General features: G+C 41.0%; 1 protein-coding gene across 1 annotated transcript; it reads left to right on the top strand.

Moving 5' to 3' along the window:
* Positions 1-1,260: 1,260 nt before the first annotated feature.
* Positions 1,261-20,716, top strand: LOC104162367 (glycine dehydrogenase (decarboxylating), mitochondrial; the record flags this gene model as incomplete). Its single annotated transcript, XM_009701081.1, has 11 exons — positions 1,261-1,403; positions 2,333-2,408; positions 11,415-11,540; positions 12,401-12,550; positions 13,013-13,125; positions 13,753-13,894; positions 15,551-15,662; positions 16,908-17,003; positions 18,173-18,345; positions 19,029-19,109; positions 20,080-20,716. Coding segments are annotated over 11 exons (1,356 nt in total), but the record flags the coding sequence as incomplete, so codon positions are not given.
* Positions 20,717-20,914: the final 198 nt, after the last annotated feature.

Raw genomic sequence — 20,914 nt, 5'->3', positions numbered from 1 at the left:
GCAAACTGACTGAGGGTCCACTTGATCCCCTCGTCCGGATCATTGACTAAGATGTTCAACAGAACTGGCCCCAACACTGAGCCCTGGGGAACACCACTTGTGACCGGCCGCCAACTGGATTTAGCTCCATTCACCACCACTCTTTTGGCCCAGCCATCCAGCCAGTTTTTTACCCAGCAAAGAGTATGCTTGTCCAAGCCATAAGCAGTCAGCTTCTTCAGGAGAATGCTGTGGGAAACTATGTCAAAGGCTTTAATAAAGTCTAGACAGCCAACATCCACAGCCTTTCCCTCATCCACTAAGTGGGTCACCTTGTCATCAAAGGAGATCAGGTTAGTCAAGCAGGACCTGACCTTCATAAACCCATGCTGACTGGGCCTGATCACCTGGTTGTCCTGTACATGCCCTGTGATGGCATTCAGGGTGATCTGCTCCATAACCTTCCCCAGCTCTGAGGTCAGGCTGACAAACCTGTACTTCCCTGGATGCTTCTGCTGCCCCTTCTTGTAGTTGGACATCCCATTTGCTAACTTCCAGTCAACTGGGACCTCCCCAGTTTGCCAGGACTGCTGATAAATGATGGAAAGTGGCTTGGTGAGCATTTCCACCAGCTCCTTCAGTACCCTTGGGTGGATCACATCCAGCCCCATAGACGTGTGTGTCCAAGTGGTGTAGCAGCTCACAAACCATTTCCCCTTGGATTATGGGGGCTTCATTCTGCTCCCCATTGCTGTCTTTCAGCTCAGGGGGCTTGGTACACAGAGAACAACTGGTCTTACTATTAAAGACTGAGGCAAAGAAGGCATTAAGTACCTCAGCCTTTTCCTTATTCTTTGTCACTATGTTTCCCCTTGCATCCAATAAGGGATGAAGATTCTGCCTCCTTTTTTTGCTGATGTATTTATATAAACATTTTTTATTGTGTTTTATGGTGGTAGCCAGATTAAGTTCTAGTTGGGCTTTGGCCCTTCTAATTTTCTCCCTGTGTAACCTCATGAGGTCATTGTAGTCCTCCTGAGTTGCCTGCCTCGTCTTTGAGAGGTCATAAACTCTTTTTTTTCCTGAGTTCCAGCCAAAGTTCTCCATTCAGCCAGGCCGCATCCTGTGATGAGTCTTGGAACGTGTCTTGCTGCACAAGAAATGTTTAATCTTTTTACTTGAGCACAGGGCAGCTTCTTTCCTTCATAGAGTTTAACAGCAAAACAGAATTGTCTGCAGAATGTTTTGTTACAGCATATGCTTTTTTTTTTTTAAAAATAGCCTATTTCATGGAAAGAATTTGCCAACATCCATCCTTTTGTGCCCCTGGATCAAGCTCAAGGGTATCAGCAGCTTTTCAAGGATTTAGAGAAGGACCTATGTGAGATTACAGGCTATGACAAAATCTCCTTCCAACCTAACAGGTAGGAAATTTTTCTGAACATTTGCTCCTTAACATGATTCCAAAAACTTGTCTCTAAAGAAAATGTGCAAGCCAAAAATGGGAGAAGTTTCTAAAATTAAATTTGACAAAGAGAAGCCTTCAATGCAAGGTTATGAAAACAAGATTTGTTTTTTCAAAACTGCAGAACCTTATTTTGTCTCATCTCTTCTAAAAGTTTAGTGATTTGGTCTTTTCTATTTTAATCTTTTTTCCTATGTTTTCCTCTCTATGAAGGCTAGTTTCTCCACCATTGCTTGCTTAAAATGGTGATGTTACTGGTATTGTCCTGAGCTAAAATTAAAGATTTGAAATAGGAATAAAATGTATGAGCTGGCAACTATATAATTGTTGAAACTGATATTTGATGCACTAGGTAATACTAGGTTTGACTGAAGAATGCCTAGGATCTGCATGCTGATTGAAATAAATAAAGCAGAGCTGAATGAATACTGCTGCAGCCTGTTTGTGTCTGTTTCTAGTTTTGATACAAAATGAGCAGCAAGGACTTCCTCTACACTTGGGATGTCACTGACAGAGTTCTTACGTTTCACTGTGTACACTTTACTATGCATTTCAGTATTAGTTTGCCTCTCTGTAGTCAAGCACATAGTCTTCTCCTAGGTGCAGAAATGGGTATCAACTCAGCCACCAAAAGGATTTAACATCATAGTGTAAGCACATAAAATGGCATAATGTTTTTCATCTGCTGTTTGCAAAAGAACCAAGAGCTGCTAATATATTCTTGTCCATTTGTCATTTCATCCATGGGATGTGCTTATTTTATAATTTGCTGACACTTGCCTAAAGCCATTGAGAAGGATTAGGGCTGGAAAATTTTGAAGTTTCAGTAGAAAGCTGGCACTTTTTTGTTTGAGTGCGTGTGTAACAGGGTTTGTGTTCCTCTTGCAGTGGAGCCCAAGGAGAGTACGCGGGTTTGGCTGCAATCAAAGCTTATTTAAATGCAAAAGGAGAACGTCATAGAACTGTAAGTGTCAACACTTGTGTGGGGAAGAGCTTTGGGTGGCAAGTGGAGAAAGGAGAGTTGATTCAGCAATGCGGACTCACCTAGAGAGAAACTAGGTTGAGTATCCTCATCTGTGACAAGCTTTCAGTATTCTCTGCTTCCCTCATGAGTCATGGGTACCATCTTAAAAGTCTTTATAGACAGTGGGAATGAGGAAAGGGGACTTTCTCAAAGGGTGATTGTACTGCGTCTGGCTGGGATGGAGTTAGTTAAGTTTCTCCATAGCAGCCCATATAGTGCTGTGCTTTGGATTTGTGGCTAAAGCATTGTTAGTAACACAGGGATACTTTGGCTATTGTGGAGCAGTGCTTGCACAGTGTCAAGGGTTTCTCTGTTTCCCACTCTGCCCTGACCCGTCCACCATCCCCCCTGCCAGGGTGTAGGCTGCAGGTGGGCAAGAGACTGGGAGAGACACAGCCAGGACAGCTGACTCAAACTGAGCAAAGGGGTGTTTTGTGCCATGTAATGACATACTCGCAATAAAAGCTCTCAGAAAGGAGTACAAAGCGGGGAAGGTCATGGTTATGGCATTTTTCTTCCCAAGCACCACTGTATGTGCTGAGGCTCTGCTTTCCAGGAAGTGGCTGGACATCTGCCTGGCCATGGGAACTAATGAATTAATTCCTCTTCTTGCTTTGCTTGCAAACATGGCTTTTGGTTTCCACACTAAACTGTCATTCTCTCAATCCCTAAGTCTTCTTACCTTACTTCTATTTTCTCCTTGTCCCATGGGAGACAGGAGTGAGCAAGCAGCTGTGTGGTTGTTTGTTGGCGAGGTCAACCCATCACAGTCCTTTTTAGCGCCCAGCATGGGGCTTGAGGTAATGACAGTTTTGATCTGAGCATGTTAATTTGTTAATTGGCAGGCTCCTGTGTGGGTCACAGAGTTTGCTGGCTTTACTGTGTATTAGAGTTTAGGGCTTTTTAATGGCTGCTTTTGGCTCTTGCTGTTTGCTGAGCTGCTTATCAATGTATTTTGCTGTGTTTGGATATATTTTGATAAAAGCAATAGCTGTATGCCTGGCATATGACCCTGGCTGTGATGCCGTTCCTGTGCTGCATGAGCTACCTCACAGAGAGAACAAGGGATTACACCTCCCTCTTCTCCTCTGGGGTTGATGTGACCAGTACTGTTGCATGGGCTCCTGAGTTTTTTGTGCATCCTTATGTAAGATGTTTGATCCTATTATCTAACATTGTTGGCTTGTTGTTGGGTGCATGGAACCCGGTTTGGTCCTGGCGCAAGAGTAAACAACTTGTTGAGCTGACAGAGAAATGTGCCCCAGGGCAGTTGATCCTTAGCTGACAGGGTTTGTAGGAGGGTTTGGGCAGGTGCCTAGGGCTGTTACCACCTCCTATAACCTGGGATTTTACACCTGAGCAGGCTTGCAATCTTGTTGAATTGGCACACCACTTGATGGAAGCGTGCTTTGCCTACCCCGATGAGATCCAGCAGCTCCTAGCACTGTTTTGGGGCTTGGCCTCTGCCTGTTGGACCTCTGTCTAGCACCATCACAGCAGCAGGGGAAAGTGGGCCCCTAGCTCTAAGGGCACGATGGTTGAGACAGGGATGCAAACCTCAACCACAGTGATTGCCCCAGCAGTAAAAAGGAAGCACTGGCAGTGGAGGTCAACAGGACTGTACTATCAATTAATAAAGGAGGAGGAGGAGGAAGGGTCTGATCAGGAAGCCAGTCCTTTGGCAAGGAAACGTAATGAGGAAGTGATAGAAGTCATCTAAGAGGCAGAAACCACCCCATCCCTAACCCTGAGCAAGCTCCAAGATGTGCGGAAAAATTAGGGCTGCCAGCCAGGCAAGCATATTGCTGCCTGTTTGCTCAAACGCTGGGATGCTGAAGGGGATAGTCATGAATTGAGGGCAGGAAAGCCCAGCAGCTGGGATCCCTCATTAGGGACCAGGGAATCAACAAAGAAATCAGAACAGAGTTGACAATCTGTAGCCTCCGGAGGTGGTTCCTGTTGAGTGTGAGGTGCCTTCTCAAGGGTGATCTTGTCAATTACTGAGGCCATTGAACCCCTGCTGAGGAAGGTGTTCAGTATCTAAGAGAACTAGCAGTGGTGGAGGTGGTCTACAGGGACCTGGACAACAAACAGGTCTCCACAGATCTGCATGACATCCAGTACACATGGGCCATGTAGAGGAGGTCTGTGGAAAATGAATCCAGTTCATACGCCAACTCACTGATGAGGATGGACTGGCCACATCTTGCGATACCAGCTATGGAGAGATTGTCTTGCTGGTTCCAGGGTGTTTCAGTGAGAAATTCTCCACTTCTTATCCCCACAGGCAGTGTCTTGGCTGTCAGGGATGCCCTATGGAGACAGCCTACCCACGCCACAGGGAAAGGGAGCCCCAGGTGCACATCACATGGCACCCTCTGGGTCTTGCGTAGCTGGGGTAAGGCACGAGGAAAAGGGACAGTACATTCACCTCAAAGCTAGAAGTCCATGTACCTGAACTGCAGGGGAAGACAGCTGCTAAGATAGGACCAACCAAGAAGGCTGCTGCACCAGTTGCTGCCAAGACAGCGGAAAGCAACGAGCAGTTCCCCAGATACAGAATAAGGGCTGAAAATGCCTCTCCTCCTGAGTTTGGTGAAGGGATTTCTGGTCTGACACCACAGGAGTCAGAGAGTGAATACTGCAATGAGGAGTAAAGTGTCCCCAGTTCTGGCTAGGCAGAGGAAGGGGATAACAAATTTTAATGGACTGTAGAGATTTGATGGCCTGGCACATCAGATCCATGGGGGTATAAGGCTTTGGTGGATACCGGTGCACACTGTACCATAATGCCATCAGGTTAGGAGGCGGCGGGACCAATCTGGATTTGTGGAATGACGGGGGATGCCAACATTGGAGGCTGAGGTGAGCCCAATGGGAGACAAATGGCAGAAGCATCCTATTGTGATGGCCTGGAGTCTCCATGTATCCTTGGCAATGACTACCTCAGGAGAGGGTATTTCCAAGGACCCAGGAACGTACTGGCGGGCCTTTCGTGTAGCCACACCAGACTCAAAGAAGATGAAGCAACTGCCTACCTTGCCTGGCCCGGTTGCCGCATGACAAAGAACAGCAGGTGCTGGTTACTACCGTGATGGTGCACAGTGGCAGCATCGCACCAGGTGAGGCTCCCTGGTTACCATCTGTAAGTTGATTCATCTATTGGAGAGCCAAGGAGTGATAAGCAAGACTTAATAACCCTTAAATACTCCCATAAGGCCAGCGCAAAATTCTGTCACAGGTTGGAGGTTAACAGTAGACTATCATGGCCTGAATAAAGTGATGCCACCATTGAGTGCTGCCCTGTGTGACAAGCTAGGACTCCAATATGAATGGAAGTCAAAGGTGGCCAATCAGCACGCCAGAAGTGATATTGTGAAAGCATTTTTGTTTATCCCTGTGGCAGCAGAGTGCAAGTCACAGTTTGCTTTCATGTGGCAGGGTGTCCAATATACCTGGAACCAACTGCCCCAGGTCTGCAAGCACAGCCCTACCTACCTGTCAGTCTTTGACTGATACAGACTGCATTGGGACAGGGTGAAGCCTCTGAACACCTGCAATACAGGAATGACATCATTTTATGGGGCAACACAGCAGAGGAAGCGTTTAAGAAGGGGGAAAGAATAATCCAGATCATTTGGAAAGCTGGTTTTGCCATAAAACCGAAGCAATGTCAACAGGCCTGCACATGAGATCCATTTCTTGGGATTAAAAGAGCAAGCCAGACATTGTCACACCCCTGGGGCTGCAATCAATAAGATAGTAACTGTGTGCCCACCAGTTAACAAGAAAGGAGCGCAGGCTTGTCTAGGTATTGTGGATTACTGGAGAATGCATGTGTACGCCAGGTTGTAGTCGGCTTGTGAGCCCTCTCTATTGAGTGACCCTAAAGAAGAACTATTTTGAGTGGGGCCCTGAGCAGCAATCGATCTTTGAACAGATCAAAGAGGAGATAGTTTGTGTGGTAGCCCTTGGGCCCATCTGGATGGAACCGGCTGTGAGAAGCACAGCGTCAACTGGAGCCTCTGCCAGAAAACACCTGGAGAAATACAAGGTCAGTCTTCAGGGTTTTGGAACTGGACGTATTGAGGGTTCATGGCCCACTACACTCTGACTGAAGAAGAGATACTAGCAATGTACAAGGGAGGCTGAGCTGCCTCAGGAGTTGTTGGTACAGAAGCACAGCTTGTCTTGGCACCACAATTGTCTGTGCTGTACAGGAATTTCAAAGGACACTGCATAGAGCAAGTGGGTAGCGTTGGTTACGCAACAGACTTGGATGGGGAACCCCAGCCACCCAGGAATTCTGGAGGAGACCATGGACTCCTCGGAAGGCATAAGTTTCAGAGCATCACTCAAGGAAGTGACTCCTTGTGCAAGAAGTGCCACCATGTAATGAGTTACCAGAAGATGAAAAGCAGTATGGTCCCTGTTGCATTGTGGGAAATCATCAGAAGTGGAAGGCTGCTGTGTAGCGTCCTACACAACAAGTTGTCAAAACCGTCAAAGGAGAAAGCAAGTCAAGCTGGTTTGCAGAAGCTGGCCCTAGAGATAGCTAAACAAGAAAAGCATCCAGTACTCTGTGTCAATACTGACTCATGGATGGTAGCAAATGCTCTGTGAGGGTGGCTGCATCATTGGAAACAGACCAACTGGCAGCACACAGGTAAACCCATCTGGACTGCTGCCTTCTGGCAAGACATTGCTGCCCAGGTAGAAAGCATTACTGTAAAGGTACATGTCATACAGTTGCTCCCAAGCCCAAGGGCAGCATCACTGAAGAACACCAAAACAACAAGCAGGTAGACCAGGCTGCCACCATTGAAGTGACTCAGGTAGACCTGGACTGGGAACTTAAGGATGAGTTATTAATAGCTCAGTGGGACCATGAAACATCAGGACATTTAGAGAGCGACCTGAAGCTTACAGATAGGGTTGTGATCAAGAGGCGGACCTAACCATTGAAGCCATCACATAGGCTACTCATGAATGTGAAACAGTGATTCAGATCTTCAGTGAGATGGATCTAGGCCCAGATGTCCCTGCCTCAAAAGAAAATGGGCAATGACAGTTTTTTTTGCTTTTTCAAGGTGTATGACACTCCCTCTCCAGCTTTTTCGGTTACAAAGGAAACAGGAACTGATTATCTATAACTTGTACTGCTTATAACATCAGTTTGTTCCCAATATGGCCACTCCTGACAGAAGAAGCAGACAAGCCTCTGGTATGCCTTGGTAGCTACTCATGGAAGTCTCTAGGTTCATCCAGTTCTTGTCCATTCAGACTGTTTCAGATTTCAGATTTCAGTAGGATATATGGAGGTAACTTTGCTTCACAAGGGCTACAAAAACTGTAGATGAGTAATGCAAATCGTGTTTGATTCACTGAGGATCATCTTCAGTTGGTAATGCTAGAATCTAAAGGCTTGATTTGTATTCTTTTCTCTACTAACTACCTGAAACTTCAACCTCAAGGAGTCACCTCTCAGCTATACCATTGTAACCTGACAAAAGACAGTTAACTACAGAGGTATAACAACTGTAGTTAACCCCAAAGACGAATCAATTCTTACTAGTACATTATATTTAATAGAATTTTGAATCCTAATTTTCTTTTAAAAAAAATTCTTTATTTGCATTTAATGGCAGGCAGTTACAGCTGAAAAATCTGAAAGTAAGATTGTTCTCTTACGTGCTTTCTGAACAATCTATGATGGCTGGAAGAAAGGCTGTGTTAATTGTAGGTTGTGGGTACAAGTTTATTTGGAAGTGAAATAGGTTGAAATATGTAAATGTTGGTGGTAGCAAATTTCATTTTGGAGAGATGATTGCATGTTTGTCCTATAAGAACAGCTAGATTAGCCCAGACAAAAAGTCTGTCAGTCCCAATATCCAGTCTTACAGTGGTCAATAGCAGACTGATAGTCTTCTCTTACAATGAGGAATACAAGGACAAAGCAAGTATACAATGATACTTACCCAGCATATGGCCTCAGCTTCTACATATCTGTGGTTTGGGAACTTCCCGATCCAAAGGAATCCAAAGGCACTGCTTACGCATTTTTCTACAATTAAATCTGATCACTTGACCTCTTATGAGGAAGCTTCTGATACTTACAATATCTTGGAAAAAATGTTCTGTGGCTCCATCACCCATGATCATGTAATCATATTTCTTCATAAGAAATGCTTCCTTTTATTTTATCAAACTTGACATCTTACAATTTCATCTAATACCCTCTCACTCTCAAAAGACAATGAGCAGTTCTTCCCTGTTCACAGTAGGCATATCATGTTAATGCTGAGATTTTTATTATATCCTTACCAATCCTCATCTCTGTCTTCCTAGTTGGATTCAAGTTATTTGTCCATCCTTCTCAAAAAAGCCATCTCATAACTTTGGTTATCCTCAGAGCTTCTTGTTCCTTTTTCTTTGTTCTCTATTTCATTTCTAGTTTTTAATGTAGTTGCTTCTTTCCCCTCAAAGACTGCAAGATCTTTTGAGTGGCAGTAGGTTCAAAACTACGATCCCAGTTTTGTATTGTTAAGATTTGTTTTCTTGTGTAATATTCTAGATTTGTCTGGCTCCAGTATATTCTGTTTTGAATGCTATTAGTACTGTGGTTTCTTTTCTGAACAACACAATCAGTTCTTTTAGTGACCTGGGTGATTTCATGTTAACAGGATATTTGGCATTTCACTGTATATCTCCATTATAGACCAATTATGAGTAAGCTGAAATGCTAGGGAACCAGCACTGATATTTATAATGTTCTATTAGGATGACCTTTCTCCACAGTGAAAACTTACTCCTTATCTTTTCATTTCTTTCCCGTGTTTTCATGAAATATTTATCCATGTGAACCTTCCCACTTACCCCACTGGAAATTAGTTTAGGATCATTTTTTGGGATGACATCAAAAGCTTCTTGGAAATCTGAGATTAGCTAGATCTTCTTTCACACAGTCATAGAGCTGGCTTTAAACAGTAGGAAAAAAGTCGTTAGTGCAATAATGTCCATACTTTCTGAACCTGATTTTATACTTGGCTTTGGAACTCCTTTGCCTTCTCAAAATGGAAAGGTCATTGTCCTGCCCTCCTGGGATCTATAACATCTGTGTGAGGAAACTACCTAAAACTGAATGAGTTTTGTCTTGTTCTGTGTTCCTTTGCTGCATCCAGACCACCTCAAACTTCTTGGAAATTTGCCACTCTTTACAATTACAAGCTTTGTTTTGTGAGTAGTTTTACTCAGTAGGAAGTGAAATTAGGTTGAAGTTTTGTTCCTTGGACAGTTATCTCCTGATTATCCTTGTATCCTTTGCTGTTTCTCTGATTCTTTACAAGATCCTTGGGCTTCTGTGAGTTTCTATGGGCCTTCTATGCTCAGAAATACGCAGAGGTTAACTGCACAGAAGAGAGAGATGACGGGCCGCGTGCGGTTACTCACATTTAACATATTTCAAATGTTATAGTAAAATCAAGATAATCTTGAGGAAAAGGGAAAAAAAAAAAAAAAAAGAAAAGAAGAAAGCCCAAAAAACATTGACCTTTCAACTGAAGTGACCTTTTCTCCTGGGCTGGAGAAAGTAAGTAAACCAGCAGATGAAGCTTCTTGCAGTCGGCCTCATTTGGATTTGGTGCCCTCATGTGGAAAAAAAGTGTCAGCATTAACGGACAGCTCACATCTCTCCGCTTCGTTGCCTGATCAGTAACTTCTGTACCCAGCAGCTGCAGATGCAACCCAGCAAGACTGGCTGGCAATCTAGACTCACTTTACATTTCTGCTATGCAGCTAAAATGGCTACAGGTGTGCCACAGTGCTTCCCAGCACGGGGCTGGGATCCCCGTCTTTCGATTCAGCACAGCTGTACAGTAAAACCTTGACAGTTCACTGCCAGAAGAGCAAATATCCAGGTGCTAAGACAGATGTGTCAGTTCCTCGGAACAGCTTTTAAAGTAATTAACATTTGTCTCAGCATCTCTGTGGAACATGAGGTAGAGACCATCATGCGGTTTCTCATGAAAATAAGTGCCTTACTGTCAGTTATTTAACGCAGCTGAGTTTGAGTAACTTACTTAATAAACTTGGTTAAATTAATCCTTCCAAGAGAAGCATAATAGACAGATGTTTCAATATTCTCATTGAATAGAAGCAAAGGAGGTTTTTTAGAGGAGGTATATTTATTGTCTTTAGAAGAGGTGGAGTTCCTAGCAAATCATAGAATCATAGAATCGTTGTGGTTGGAAGAGACCTTAAAGATCATCAAGTCCAACTGTCTACACCATGCCCACTAACCCCACTAAACCATGTCTCAAAGAATGTCTGGAAATATCCTGAGCTCCATTTTCCTAACTATCACTAACAGGAACCTACATTTATTTCAGTAAAAGTACTTCTCTTTTTTCTTTTTAAATTAACTTTATAGAGCATGTAAGTAGCAGTCTGAAAATTCTTTGCTACAGCCAAAATATTTCAGTCTAAATTTTTGTTTCAAATAGAATACAGAAGAAAATGCTTTGGAAGTCAGCTGAAGATGTAGTGGAAATTTGGAATTAGATAGTTTTTCCCTTCAATTCATTGTATATATAGAAACTGATAGCTGTAAAAGAAATCAGTCTTTTAAAAAAAAAGGGGGGGTGAGAGGAAGGGATTTAAAGCGTGGGTATCTGAGATAATATTCTGGAACTGCAGCCCTAAATATGATTTATGCAGCAAATGAAACTTTATTTTCCTAATGAGTATTTACATGGTGATACTTGAATGGATTTTCTTCAAAGAAAACTGAAGTGCATCCTTCAGTACAAGTGGCAACTGGGCGGTAAACATTTCCTCAGGATCCCTTTTGTAAACTTTGATAATGAGTTGTAACTGAGCGTAGACCATAATGCTTCAAGATTTTGTAACTAGTTATACTTCAGCCTCGGCTTCTTTTTCCCTTCTAAGGTTTGCCTTATTCCTAAATCTGCTCATGGTACAAATCCAGCAAGCGCACAAATGGCAGGGATGAAGATTCAGCCAATTGAAGTAGATAAAAATGGGAACATTGATATGTCCCATTTAAAAGCAATGGTGAGTATTTAATTATCTTTAATTTTCAAGGCAGGAACACTCCTTATCCTCTACAGTTAGTAGTGTTGGCAGCCGAATCAGGTTTTTCTTTGAGAGAAAATAGGGCAATATTAGTGATTACATGCTTGAAAGGGTAAATAATTCTTTCCTTTTTTTACTCACTCAGACACTAGCCATGTCACACTTGTAAGATTTCCTTTAATTTGAGGAGCTTTGGTGCAGGAGTGGCTCAAAGAGTCTTTCTACACAGTAGGCTCTTTTATAGCAAACCTTTTTTGGTCTACATCTAGAATTTGAAATGAATGAAGCATGTTCATGACTGTGAAGCATTTGAAACTGCACTTTAGCCTTCGCTTAGCAAAGTTCAAGCCCACCTCTGCTGGGGACAGTGTTGCTAGGCAACTTTTTTCACTTTTTTGAGTAGAATGGCTGCAGGTGAATCCTGGGAATCCAAGGGATTAGCAGGACACATTTCCAAAAATACATATTTGAGCAGGCTTTTATGGTAGTCATAGAACTGTATTGCTGAAAGTAGGGGGATGGTCATTACATCACATAACCTTGAAGGCCAGATGTTACACTTGACTTAAGGTCCCAAAAGTTACTATTATACATACGTTTTTTAATACCATGCCTTCTTCCCTGATGTATTGAGAAAACACTTTTTCCATAGGTATTGCGGAAGGAAAAAGCCCAGTATCTTTTGCTGCCTATTAATGACTTAGACTACCTGCTGATAGACTTGTTTCTCACCTGTAAAACACCTGATGACCTTAATTACATGCTTTTGTAAAAACCTTCTATTAAGAAGGTTTAGGAGCATCAATGACTATTTTTTCTCTCTCCCTCCCTGCCACCAGGTGGACAAGCACAAAGAGAACTTGGCAGCCATTATGATCACATACCCTTCCACCAATGGTGTGTTTGAAGAGGAGATTGGAGATGTGTGTGACCTGATTCACAAACATGGAGGACAGGTTTACTTAGATGGAGCAAATATGAATGCCCAGGTACAAAATCTCGTAGATAGATTTATTACAACTGGGAGTGTATGTTTCTTTGAAAGAAAAATAGTACAGCAGTATTCGGTTCAGACCTAACACAGTTTCCTCACAAGATGACACAGTGTTGGGGGAGGAGGTGAGGTTTACAAGAACAGTAATAAAAATCAGATTGTGAAAATAATTCTCTTTTATCTGATTTTGCCCTGAAATGTCTTGTAAGATGTATGAATTGTCCACTGAAATTGGCTTAGTCTGCCTAATCTTCATCAAAGACATTCTTTACATTTCTTATGAATAAAAATTCCTAAAGCAAAAAATTGTTTGCATTAATTCTTGTTTGTGATGCATCATGTTAAAGAAAAACAGAAAAAACGATAACATCTTTTTCAACCTATTTTTCTTGAATGAAGTAATAGGTCTTAAAATGGCATGTAAAGAATATTTTGAGATAGAGTATTCCCTTCACAGGTGGGTCTGTGTCGTCCTGGAGATTATGGCTCTGATGTCTCTCACTTAAACCTTCACAAAACCTTTTGCATTCCCCATGGAGGAGGAGGACCTGGAATGGGACCAATTGGAGTGTGGGTATCTCTTTATTAGTGTTTTCTTTAAAGAAAAAAAAAAAAATGCCTTGGTGAATCTTGGTCAGCAGTTCACTTAAGTACAGAGCCATCAATGGCAGAGGTGTACTGTTGTTTGTAAACTTTTGTGCTTTTGCAGGATAGTCATGCCAATCTCATGAACGGTGATGTTCATGTGTATTCCCAAACTCTGACTTTCATGTTGGCCCTTTAGTGTGTATGGTAGACCTCGCTCAGCAGTCTGTTTCCTGAGTAAATGCAGAGATGATCTGTGGAGTTTGAGGGCTGATATTGTACATAGTCCAGAATGCAGAAGTGGTACATAAACTGCATTAATCTATCCTATAGGGTAATCATATTCCTTTAAAAGAAAATAATTCTACTCTTTTAAAAAATTCATTTTGATTTGGATAGTTGTATGAATATCTTGTGATAGGTTGAAAACTGAGTGCCATCCGCCATTGTCACCAGTTATGTTAATAAACTTTCTGTTGAAGAAGACATAGACCAGATTTCCTGGAGGACTGTATTTGGAAGGAAGGTGAAGAGAAGCTACTGCTGAAACTGTCCAGAACTGGTAACACAGGAACACACATATAAATTCTAAAATCAATGTTTTTGTTTTAGGAAGAAACATTTGGCTCCCTACTTGCCTTCCCACCCTGTCATCAAAATACAGCCGGATAAGGATGCATGTCCTTTGGGTACTGTCAGTGCTGCACCTTGGGGTTCCAGTGCTATATTGCCAATTTCCTGGGTGTATATCAAGGTGTGTAGACTTTTATAAGGAGTATCAGCTGAGGGTTTGTTTGTTTCAGCAAGTCTGAGGACTACTGGAACCACATGAACAGGTTTAACAGCAGCTCGTAATAAGATGTTTGCACAGACTGAAATGCATACGACTACGGCACAGTCATAGGTTATTTACATCCTTTGAACCTCCTTGTTTTCCAGTAGGACAACAGAACAGCCTATTGCCATCTGTTGCAATAGAAAAGGATGGCAGGACAACTGCTGTATCTATGCAGCCTGCTTAATTCTTCTGTCTCTTGTCTAGAATAATTCTTGAGACAAGATGATACAAGGCAGAAAGCTGAAATCAGGCATGCCTATCCACTGTCTCTGACATCAAAATTTTCATGTTTAAAAGCTGCTTGGTCATTACTGTTCTTCCAAGAATATTTTTGGCTATATGCTGCAGTATTGTTATGCTTGGCCTGTATGTAACATTTAACTTTCCAAAATATGTTTAACAAGAACCTGAATTCCAGGGGATTCTACTGAATTTGTAAACTGAACTTAGTTTTGGCTTTGCATGTGTGACAACTTGATCATGATCTATGTAATTTTTTAATGCCTTGCAATTTAGTGATAAGCCTGCAAATATTTGGTTACATATCTGGAAGTATTCAGCCAACAGAGATGAGTAGATTCAAATTCTCTTTGAGAAGAAGGTGTGCTGGGACTCTGAGCAATGTTTAAAGCACTCAGTGAGAGAAAGAGTTGGAATGGTGAATGTAAGGACAGTGTCATTCAGCGTATCCTGTAGCCAGTTTGATACTCTAAGCATGGAAACTTCAACTCCCAGGGAAAGCAGCTCTTCTGGAATTTGAAATGACCAAATAAGGGATGGTACAACTTTCATGGTGGCTTTTCAGCTGTGGGTAAAAATCACTTTTGACTGTAAGCTGATTCCTATTACAGAATATTTAAACTGTAGTAAATTTTTAAGGGAAGCTGTTCCTTCACAATGCAAACTGACATCTGTTTACACTGTCCTGTATAAAGGGGCTACCTTGAAGACTGTTTTGGCTTTCTCCTTTGCCAACTTAACTTCTAAGTGCAGTGTTAAGAAATTCAACCACAGCTCAATTCCAGCACTGTCCTTTTGCAGTGCTTTAACAGAGAAATAAGTGCATCTGTGTTCATTTGGCTCTGGACTATGTTAATGCACAGTATCACCTGAGACATGACACCAGCAAGTAGTTTGAGTTGCTGGGATAATCTGTACAGACAGCACACATAGCTTTTTGGGAAGCTCTCTGGTTTGGTAAGTTTGGTGACAGGCAGCGTGTGCAGTTCTTTGAAGTGTGCTGATGACATTCTTGAGTTCTGCTCACTTTTTTCTATTCACTTCAGAGCTTCTGAGTTTGAGGAAAGGTTTGAGTTGTTCACTTGTTGACTTTAAGAAAAACTTTTACACAGTAAGCGGTTTCATAAGGTATGTATACCAAACTTGCTCTCAAGTAATACCCAGTGCTTTTCTGTAAGTGTAGTGTGGAAAAATGTAATAGCACTGTGACTGCCTTAAAACTAGCCAGATGCATTAAGGTGCTGTTTTCTATCACACTTGCCAAGTAAAAAACACATTTAGCTTGCTTGGGAGTGTTTTTAAATCTCTTTCTTCATGTTACTCCTCTTTCAGACAATGGGAGCAAAGGGTCTGAAACATGCTTCTGAGATTGCTATACTAAATGCAAACTACATGGCAAAGAGGCTAGAGAAGCACTACAAAATCCTTTTCAGAGGAGCAAGAGGCAAGTATTGGACAATGTTTTCTTCTACAAAGCTGACTTTTTTTTCCTAGTGTAGAAGTTGGCTTGGAATAAGGTTCTTTTTTAATGCTACATGACAACTGCATCTCAAACTTCTCTTGGTCTTGTTCACAAGGAGAGAAATAACCTGCCACACTGCTTCTCTGCGGGTATTGCAATGAAACAGAAACTTGGAAGTAGAAGAAAAAAATGCGTGTTTGTAGTTAGATGCAATGATGGCAAAAGATGGAGTAAACCTTGGCGGCAGATTGTTCTCCTTCAAGTCTAGTAGCAGATTAATGAACAATGAAAAGGAGATGCAACAAATTTGAGACCTCCAAATCTCCCATAACCAATAGCACAACAATTTAAGAACTGGAAGCAATGTTGGACCTTCCACTTCTCTGAATGTACTTTCCCTTCCACACTTTCTCTGAAAAAAGAAGCAACCCAAACTTCTCTCATTTCTGCTCCTTATTCTCCTTTGTGAGATGGGGGAGCATCCCTTGGCAATGCAAAATACTTTAGCTACATTCTAGTTCCCTGCTACAGCTCTCCAGTCTTGTAGCAGGACAGAATTAAGAGTAACTATCAGAGAGTGCTATTTTGTGTGCTCAAGCTGGATGGCATCAAACTACGTTTGAGTACAGTATGTATGATTTTCAAAATATATGTATTAAATTCAATGGAGTACACCTTGGCTAAACCTGCAGGTTGCATTTTAAGAGAATATATTATTTACTCACAGAAGTGAATGGAAGTTGCAAATTTTGAAGGATTCAGCAATGAAATGGAACAAGGTTCTCCATGTTCATGGATATAAATTTAGATAACTTATCATCTTTAGCCTCTCTACAGCACTAAATTAGACCTGTCTCTGGCATAACATGAAACTGATTATCTTGTACATGGTTAATTCAGGACAGCCTAAGACCCAAATGGTGTTGGGCCACTGACAAATCCAATTATTTTTCAGAGTACTTGTAAATTATAGAAGCTACTTTGACCACCCTTTCGTAGTTCTGATCTTGGAAATTAATGTGACGTTGGACTCAGAGGGCCAATCTTCAACTACTGCATTGTGTATCTCTCACTTGATAATTTCTCAAGTTTGAATTTTTGCCCAAGTGGACATTTTTTTAAATATCTTTTTGCCATGTTCTCCACAAAACCAATCAGAATAGACTGCTTTGTAGATTGCATTATTCTCCTAGTAAGTAAACATGGTGAACATTTTTCCATTTACAGGTTATGTAGCCCATGAATTCATTTTGGATACGAGACCTTTCAAAAAAACAGCGAACATTGAAGCTGTAGATCTTGCTAAGAGACTTCAGGATTATGGTAAATCAAATGTCTTTTTTTTTTTTAAATAGCAACATAAGTGAGAATTTCCTAAATTTCTTCTAAAGGGAGCCAGAAACATTGTAGTCCTGTGCTTATGGATGGTGAACATGTCACGATCATTTCAGGTCTCCTCATATTCATTAAGAGCTTAGAGAGATATTTGCATCAATTGAGTTGTAGTAGCTGCTTACAAGTCTGCTGTTAGCTCCCCAGTTTTGTAAACTGCCCCTTCGAATTTGCAATTACATGACTCAACCATTGGAGGAAACCTTAATAAGACTCCAACAACAACAAAACCCAACCAACCAAAAAAACCCCAAGTACACACTTTTGAAGTAGGATAATAGGATTTAAACGCTTCCATCCTGATATAGTTTAGGCAGTTTTGTACACATGCTCTGAAGAATATGATTGTGGCTACTCATTGGCTGCCAGACAAGATGACCCATTGAACTGCTTGATCCTATGCAACTGTGCTTCTAAAAAATATGCATAAAACCAGTAGTACCTCATCAGTGAAATAATCCAAAGCCCACTTGTGACACCAAAAAACACACTGTTCCTGCTTTTTGTAAGTGGGCTGCTATGGCCTTCAATAGCATGCACCACTTTACTTTTCAGTAGGTATGGAGGTGAGTTACATGGATAAGTTTAGTAAAGTTCCATCCTCTGCAGCCAAAAGAGAAGTGTCACGAGGCTGTAATTAACAGTAGTGCAGGAACAGAATCATGAGAAACCACCTTTTCTTTTTACCTTGTTTAGCAGTGCAGAAATCTATGCCAGTATCACTTTTCTCTTCAGCCTGTCATAAGGAGGTAAAGTGACAAAATACTTCTACTGAAGTGAGCCGCAGGAACCGAAATAACCCAGGAAAGAAGCAATACACTTTCAGCTGAAAAGTAACAAAGCAAAAAGAGGAGGTTTTAAGAGCATTTACATTAAATCAGTGTGTAACTCCATTGTAAATAATACAATGGCATTACCCTTCAGTGTTAAAAACTAAGATACTTGAAAAGTCTGTCTTACCTCTACAGTGTGCTGCCAACACAATCAATGAGTCCTGTGCTGTAAAGACTATAGAAAGGGCTGAATTTGTAAATCAATTGCTAGCTAGTGCATATATTAACTGATAACCTGTCATCAGTGACTGATTTCTTCTTTATCAGGGTTTCATGCTCCAACCATGTCCTGGCCAGTGGCAGGGACGCTTATGATTGAACCAACAGAGTCTGAAGACAAGGCAGAGCTAGACAGATTTTGTGATGCAATGATCAGTATTCGGCAGGAAATTGCTGAAATAGAGGAGGGCAGGATGGACCCGCAAATTAACCCACTAAAGGTAAGATGGCATGTAGAGCAAGTTACTGTCATCAGCGTAACCCTCGAGACTCACTTGAGAGTACGTGAGCCTGCTTTCATGTCTTTCAGTACTCTCAAAAATAACTTTGCAACAGTGAATGCATGAACTTCTTGAATTTGACTTTTTTAGAAACCTTAAACTTTTTCAAAATTTGAATTTTGACTTTTTGAAGTCAGAAGTTTGGCCTTTGCTGACAGAGCAGAGAACGTTATTTACACAAGGGCATGATCTATAATTTTCAAGGCCATCTCAAAGCAATGAAGCAGAGATGCTTATTTATCTGGTTTAAGAAGGGGTCGGACCGTAAAACTAACAGTAAAATAAAGTTTGAATGAATTGGTTTAGCAACTACAGCACAAAATTGCTATAGGCTCAAGTTCTGTTCAACTCTTGTAATACTGTACTGCCTTTTTAAATATCAAGGGGATTTAGTGAAAAGCTGGAAGCATATTCATACCTTGGGTAGTATCTTCAAGAAAACTGAAAAAAATCCAGATACTGACTTGCTTCCTGTTTTAAATCTGCCTTTTTTTTCCCCAGATAAATGATATTCTCAAGAGACTCTCTAGATGGCAATTATTTATATGTAGTAATGTGTACTTGAAGGAGGGTTCAACTGAATTCAGTAATTTTGTGTCCTAAACATGTCTTTCTCCTTGTAGATGTCACCACATACTCTGAACTGTGTCACTTCTTCCAAGTGGGATCGTCCTTATTCCAGAGAAGTGGCAGCATTCCCACTGGTGAGTAAATAATGGGATCCTAGTAGTGTGGTAATACATAAATGTGCTTTCTGCTCTGTGGTTTTCTGGTCAGTTGGAGATGACCAGATTCTGGTCAGTTGGAGATGACCAGATTCTGGTAAGAGGAAAAACTCCAGAGCCATTTTTACTGTTGCTCAATTTTTATGTATGAGACCTCTACAGTAGTTCCATTAGTTTTGTTTTTCAAGCCAAGGAAAAAAGATCTTTAAAAAAAAGTGAAGTGCAGACTTGGATTTCTAAATTTCAGTGCTTCAATACTGGATATTGCTATTGGAAACAGCCCTTTGAGTTCTGACATTCTGCACCAGGGGCTCCCAAAACAGAGTCCCACATCCTGATGTTCAAAGCCCTGCTCCAGAGAACTTGATGAGGGTTTAGAAAGATGCACGGTCAGCATGGGGCAAGCCACACAAGTGTGAACCTGCTACAAATAAAGGTCAAATTTGAAACGGATACATCAAATTTCTTCAGAGCATGATATAAAATTGCTTCCACAATTTTAACAGATAAATATATTTTATTGCTATGTACTCTTTCAAAGAGGAAGAATTTAACTGCACCTGTGAAGTCTGCCACCTTGTTTTATATATTATATTATAACTATACTGAACAGCACAGGTCTTGGTAGTCTCCTCCACTTTTCCTTGTCCCCTATCTGTTATTCGAAGGGTCCTAGTTTTCTTTTATCCCATGACAACTGCTTCTTTGCAAGCATTTGTTAAAGGACATGGTTACACTTTTTTAAAAATCTAAATATTCTTTTGACCACCAACTCCATTATACATGCTTGTTAACTTTCAGGGACTGCAAATAGATTTGAAGTATGACTTCACTTTAAAAAATCCACTTTTCCAGGATTTGTCATTCTTCAAACTTCTAATGTCTATTACAATTCTGTAGCTTTGCTTGGCAGAAAAATTAAAATAGTTGTTTTTCCTTCTGTACTTAGCCTTTCGTGAAGCCTGAAAGCAAATTTTGGCCCACAATTGCTCGCATTGATGACATATATGGAGACCAACATCTGGTTTGTACCTGCCCACCAATGGAAGCCTATGAATCTCCCTTTTCTGAACAGAAGAGAGCATCTTCGTAAGAGTGCTTCCAGCTGCCTAGATTTCTGAGTCCATCAGGATGGCCTTTTCCTCCCAGATCTGATAGGGGATTTATATACTGTGTATATTCTGGATAATCACCATGTTTGTTAATTGAATCACTGCTCAGTTAAAATGTAAATAAAATCAATACGTTAGGTGTAAACAAAATGTGATTGTTCCACCACAGCTGATGTTGAAGTGGCCTTGATTCGGCATTTTGTCTGTTTTTTGCTAAAGTTTTAACAATTAACACCCAGTTTGCAAAGTGGCACGGAAGATATGGTTAAAAAAGTAGAAAATATGTAGATACATAAGGCAACACAATGAATATTAACTTCAGGAGTAATTGTTTCTGTATTGTAAAAAAAGATGAAGTAGATTGTTTAATTTACTTCATGTATTACCACTAGCATTGCTAGTGTTAATATTTCATACTGTTTTTTTATCTACCAATGTTAGTACTCTAATAAAATTGGTCAGAATTTTAAGTGTTGTCATGGTCTGGATTTTAACTTTCCAGCTGGATTTTTCCAACAGAACAGTATGAAATTATGAAGCTTAAATTCTGATTTGTCAGAATTACCACAGCAGTAACAGCTTCTACACAAAGCAATGATTGTTACAAAGGTAAAATTACATCTGTTTTCACCATAAAATACTGAGTTACTCTTTTGTAAAACACAGAAGTTC

Source organism: Cariama cristata, unplaced genomic scaffold (assembly GCF_000690535.1).
Source record: "Cariama cristata isolate BGI_N322 unplaced genomic scaffold, ASM69053v1 scaffold3235, whole genome shotgun sequence".
NCBI classification, from domain to species: domain Eukaryota; kingdom Metazoa; phylum Chordata; class Aves; order Cariamiformes; family Cariamidae; genus Cariama; species Cariama cristata.
The sequence above is the reverse complement of the archived record's forward strand: the minus strand, read 5'-3'. Positions and strand labels throughout refer to the sequence as shown.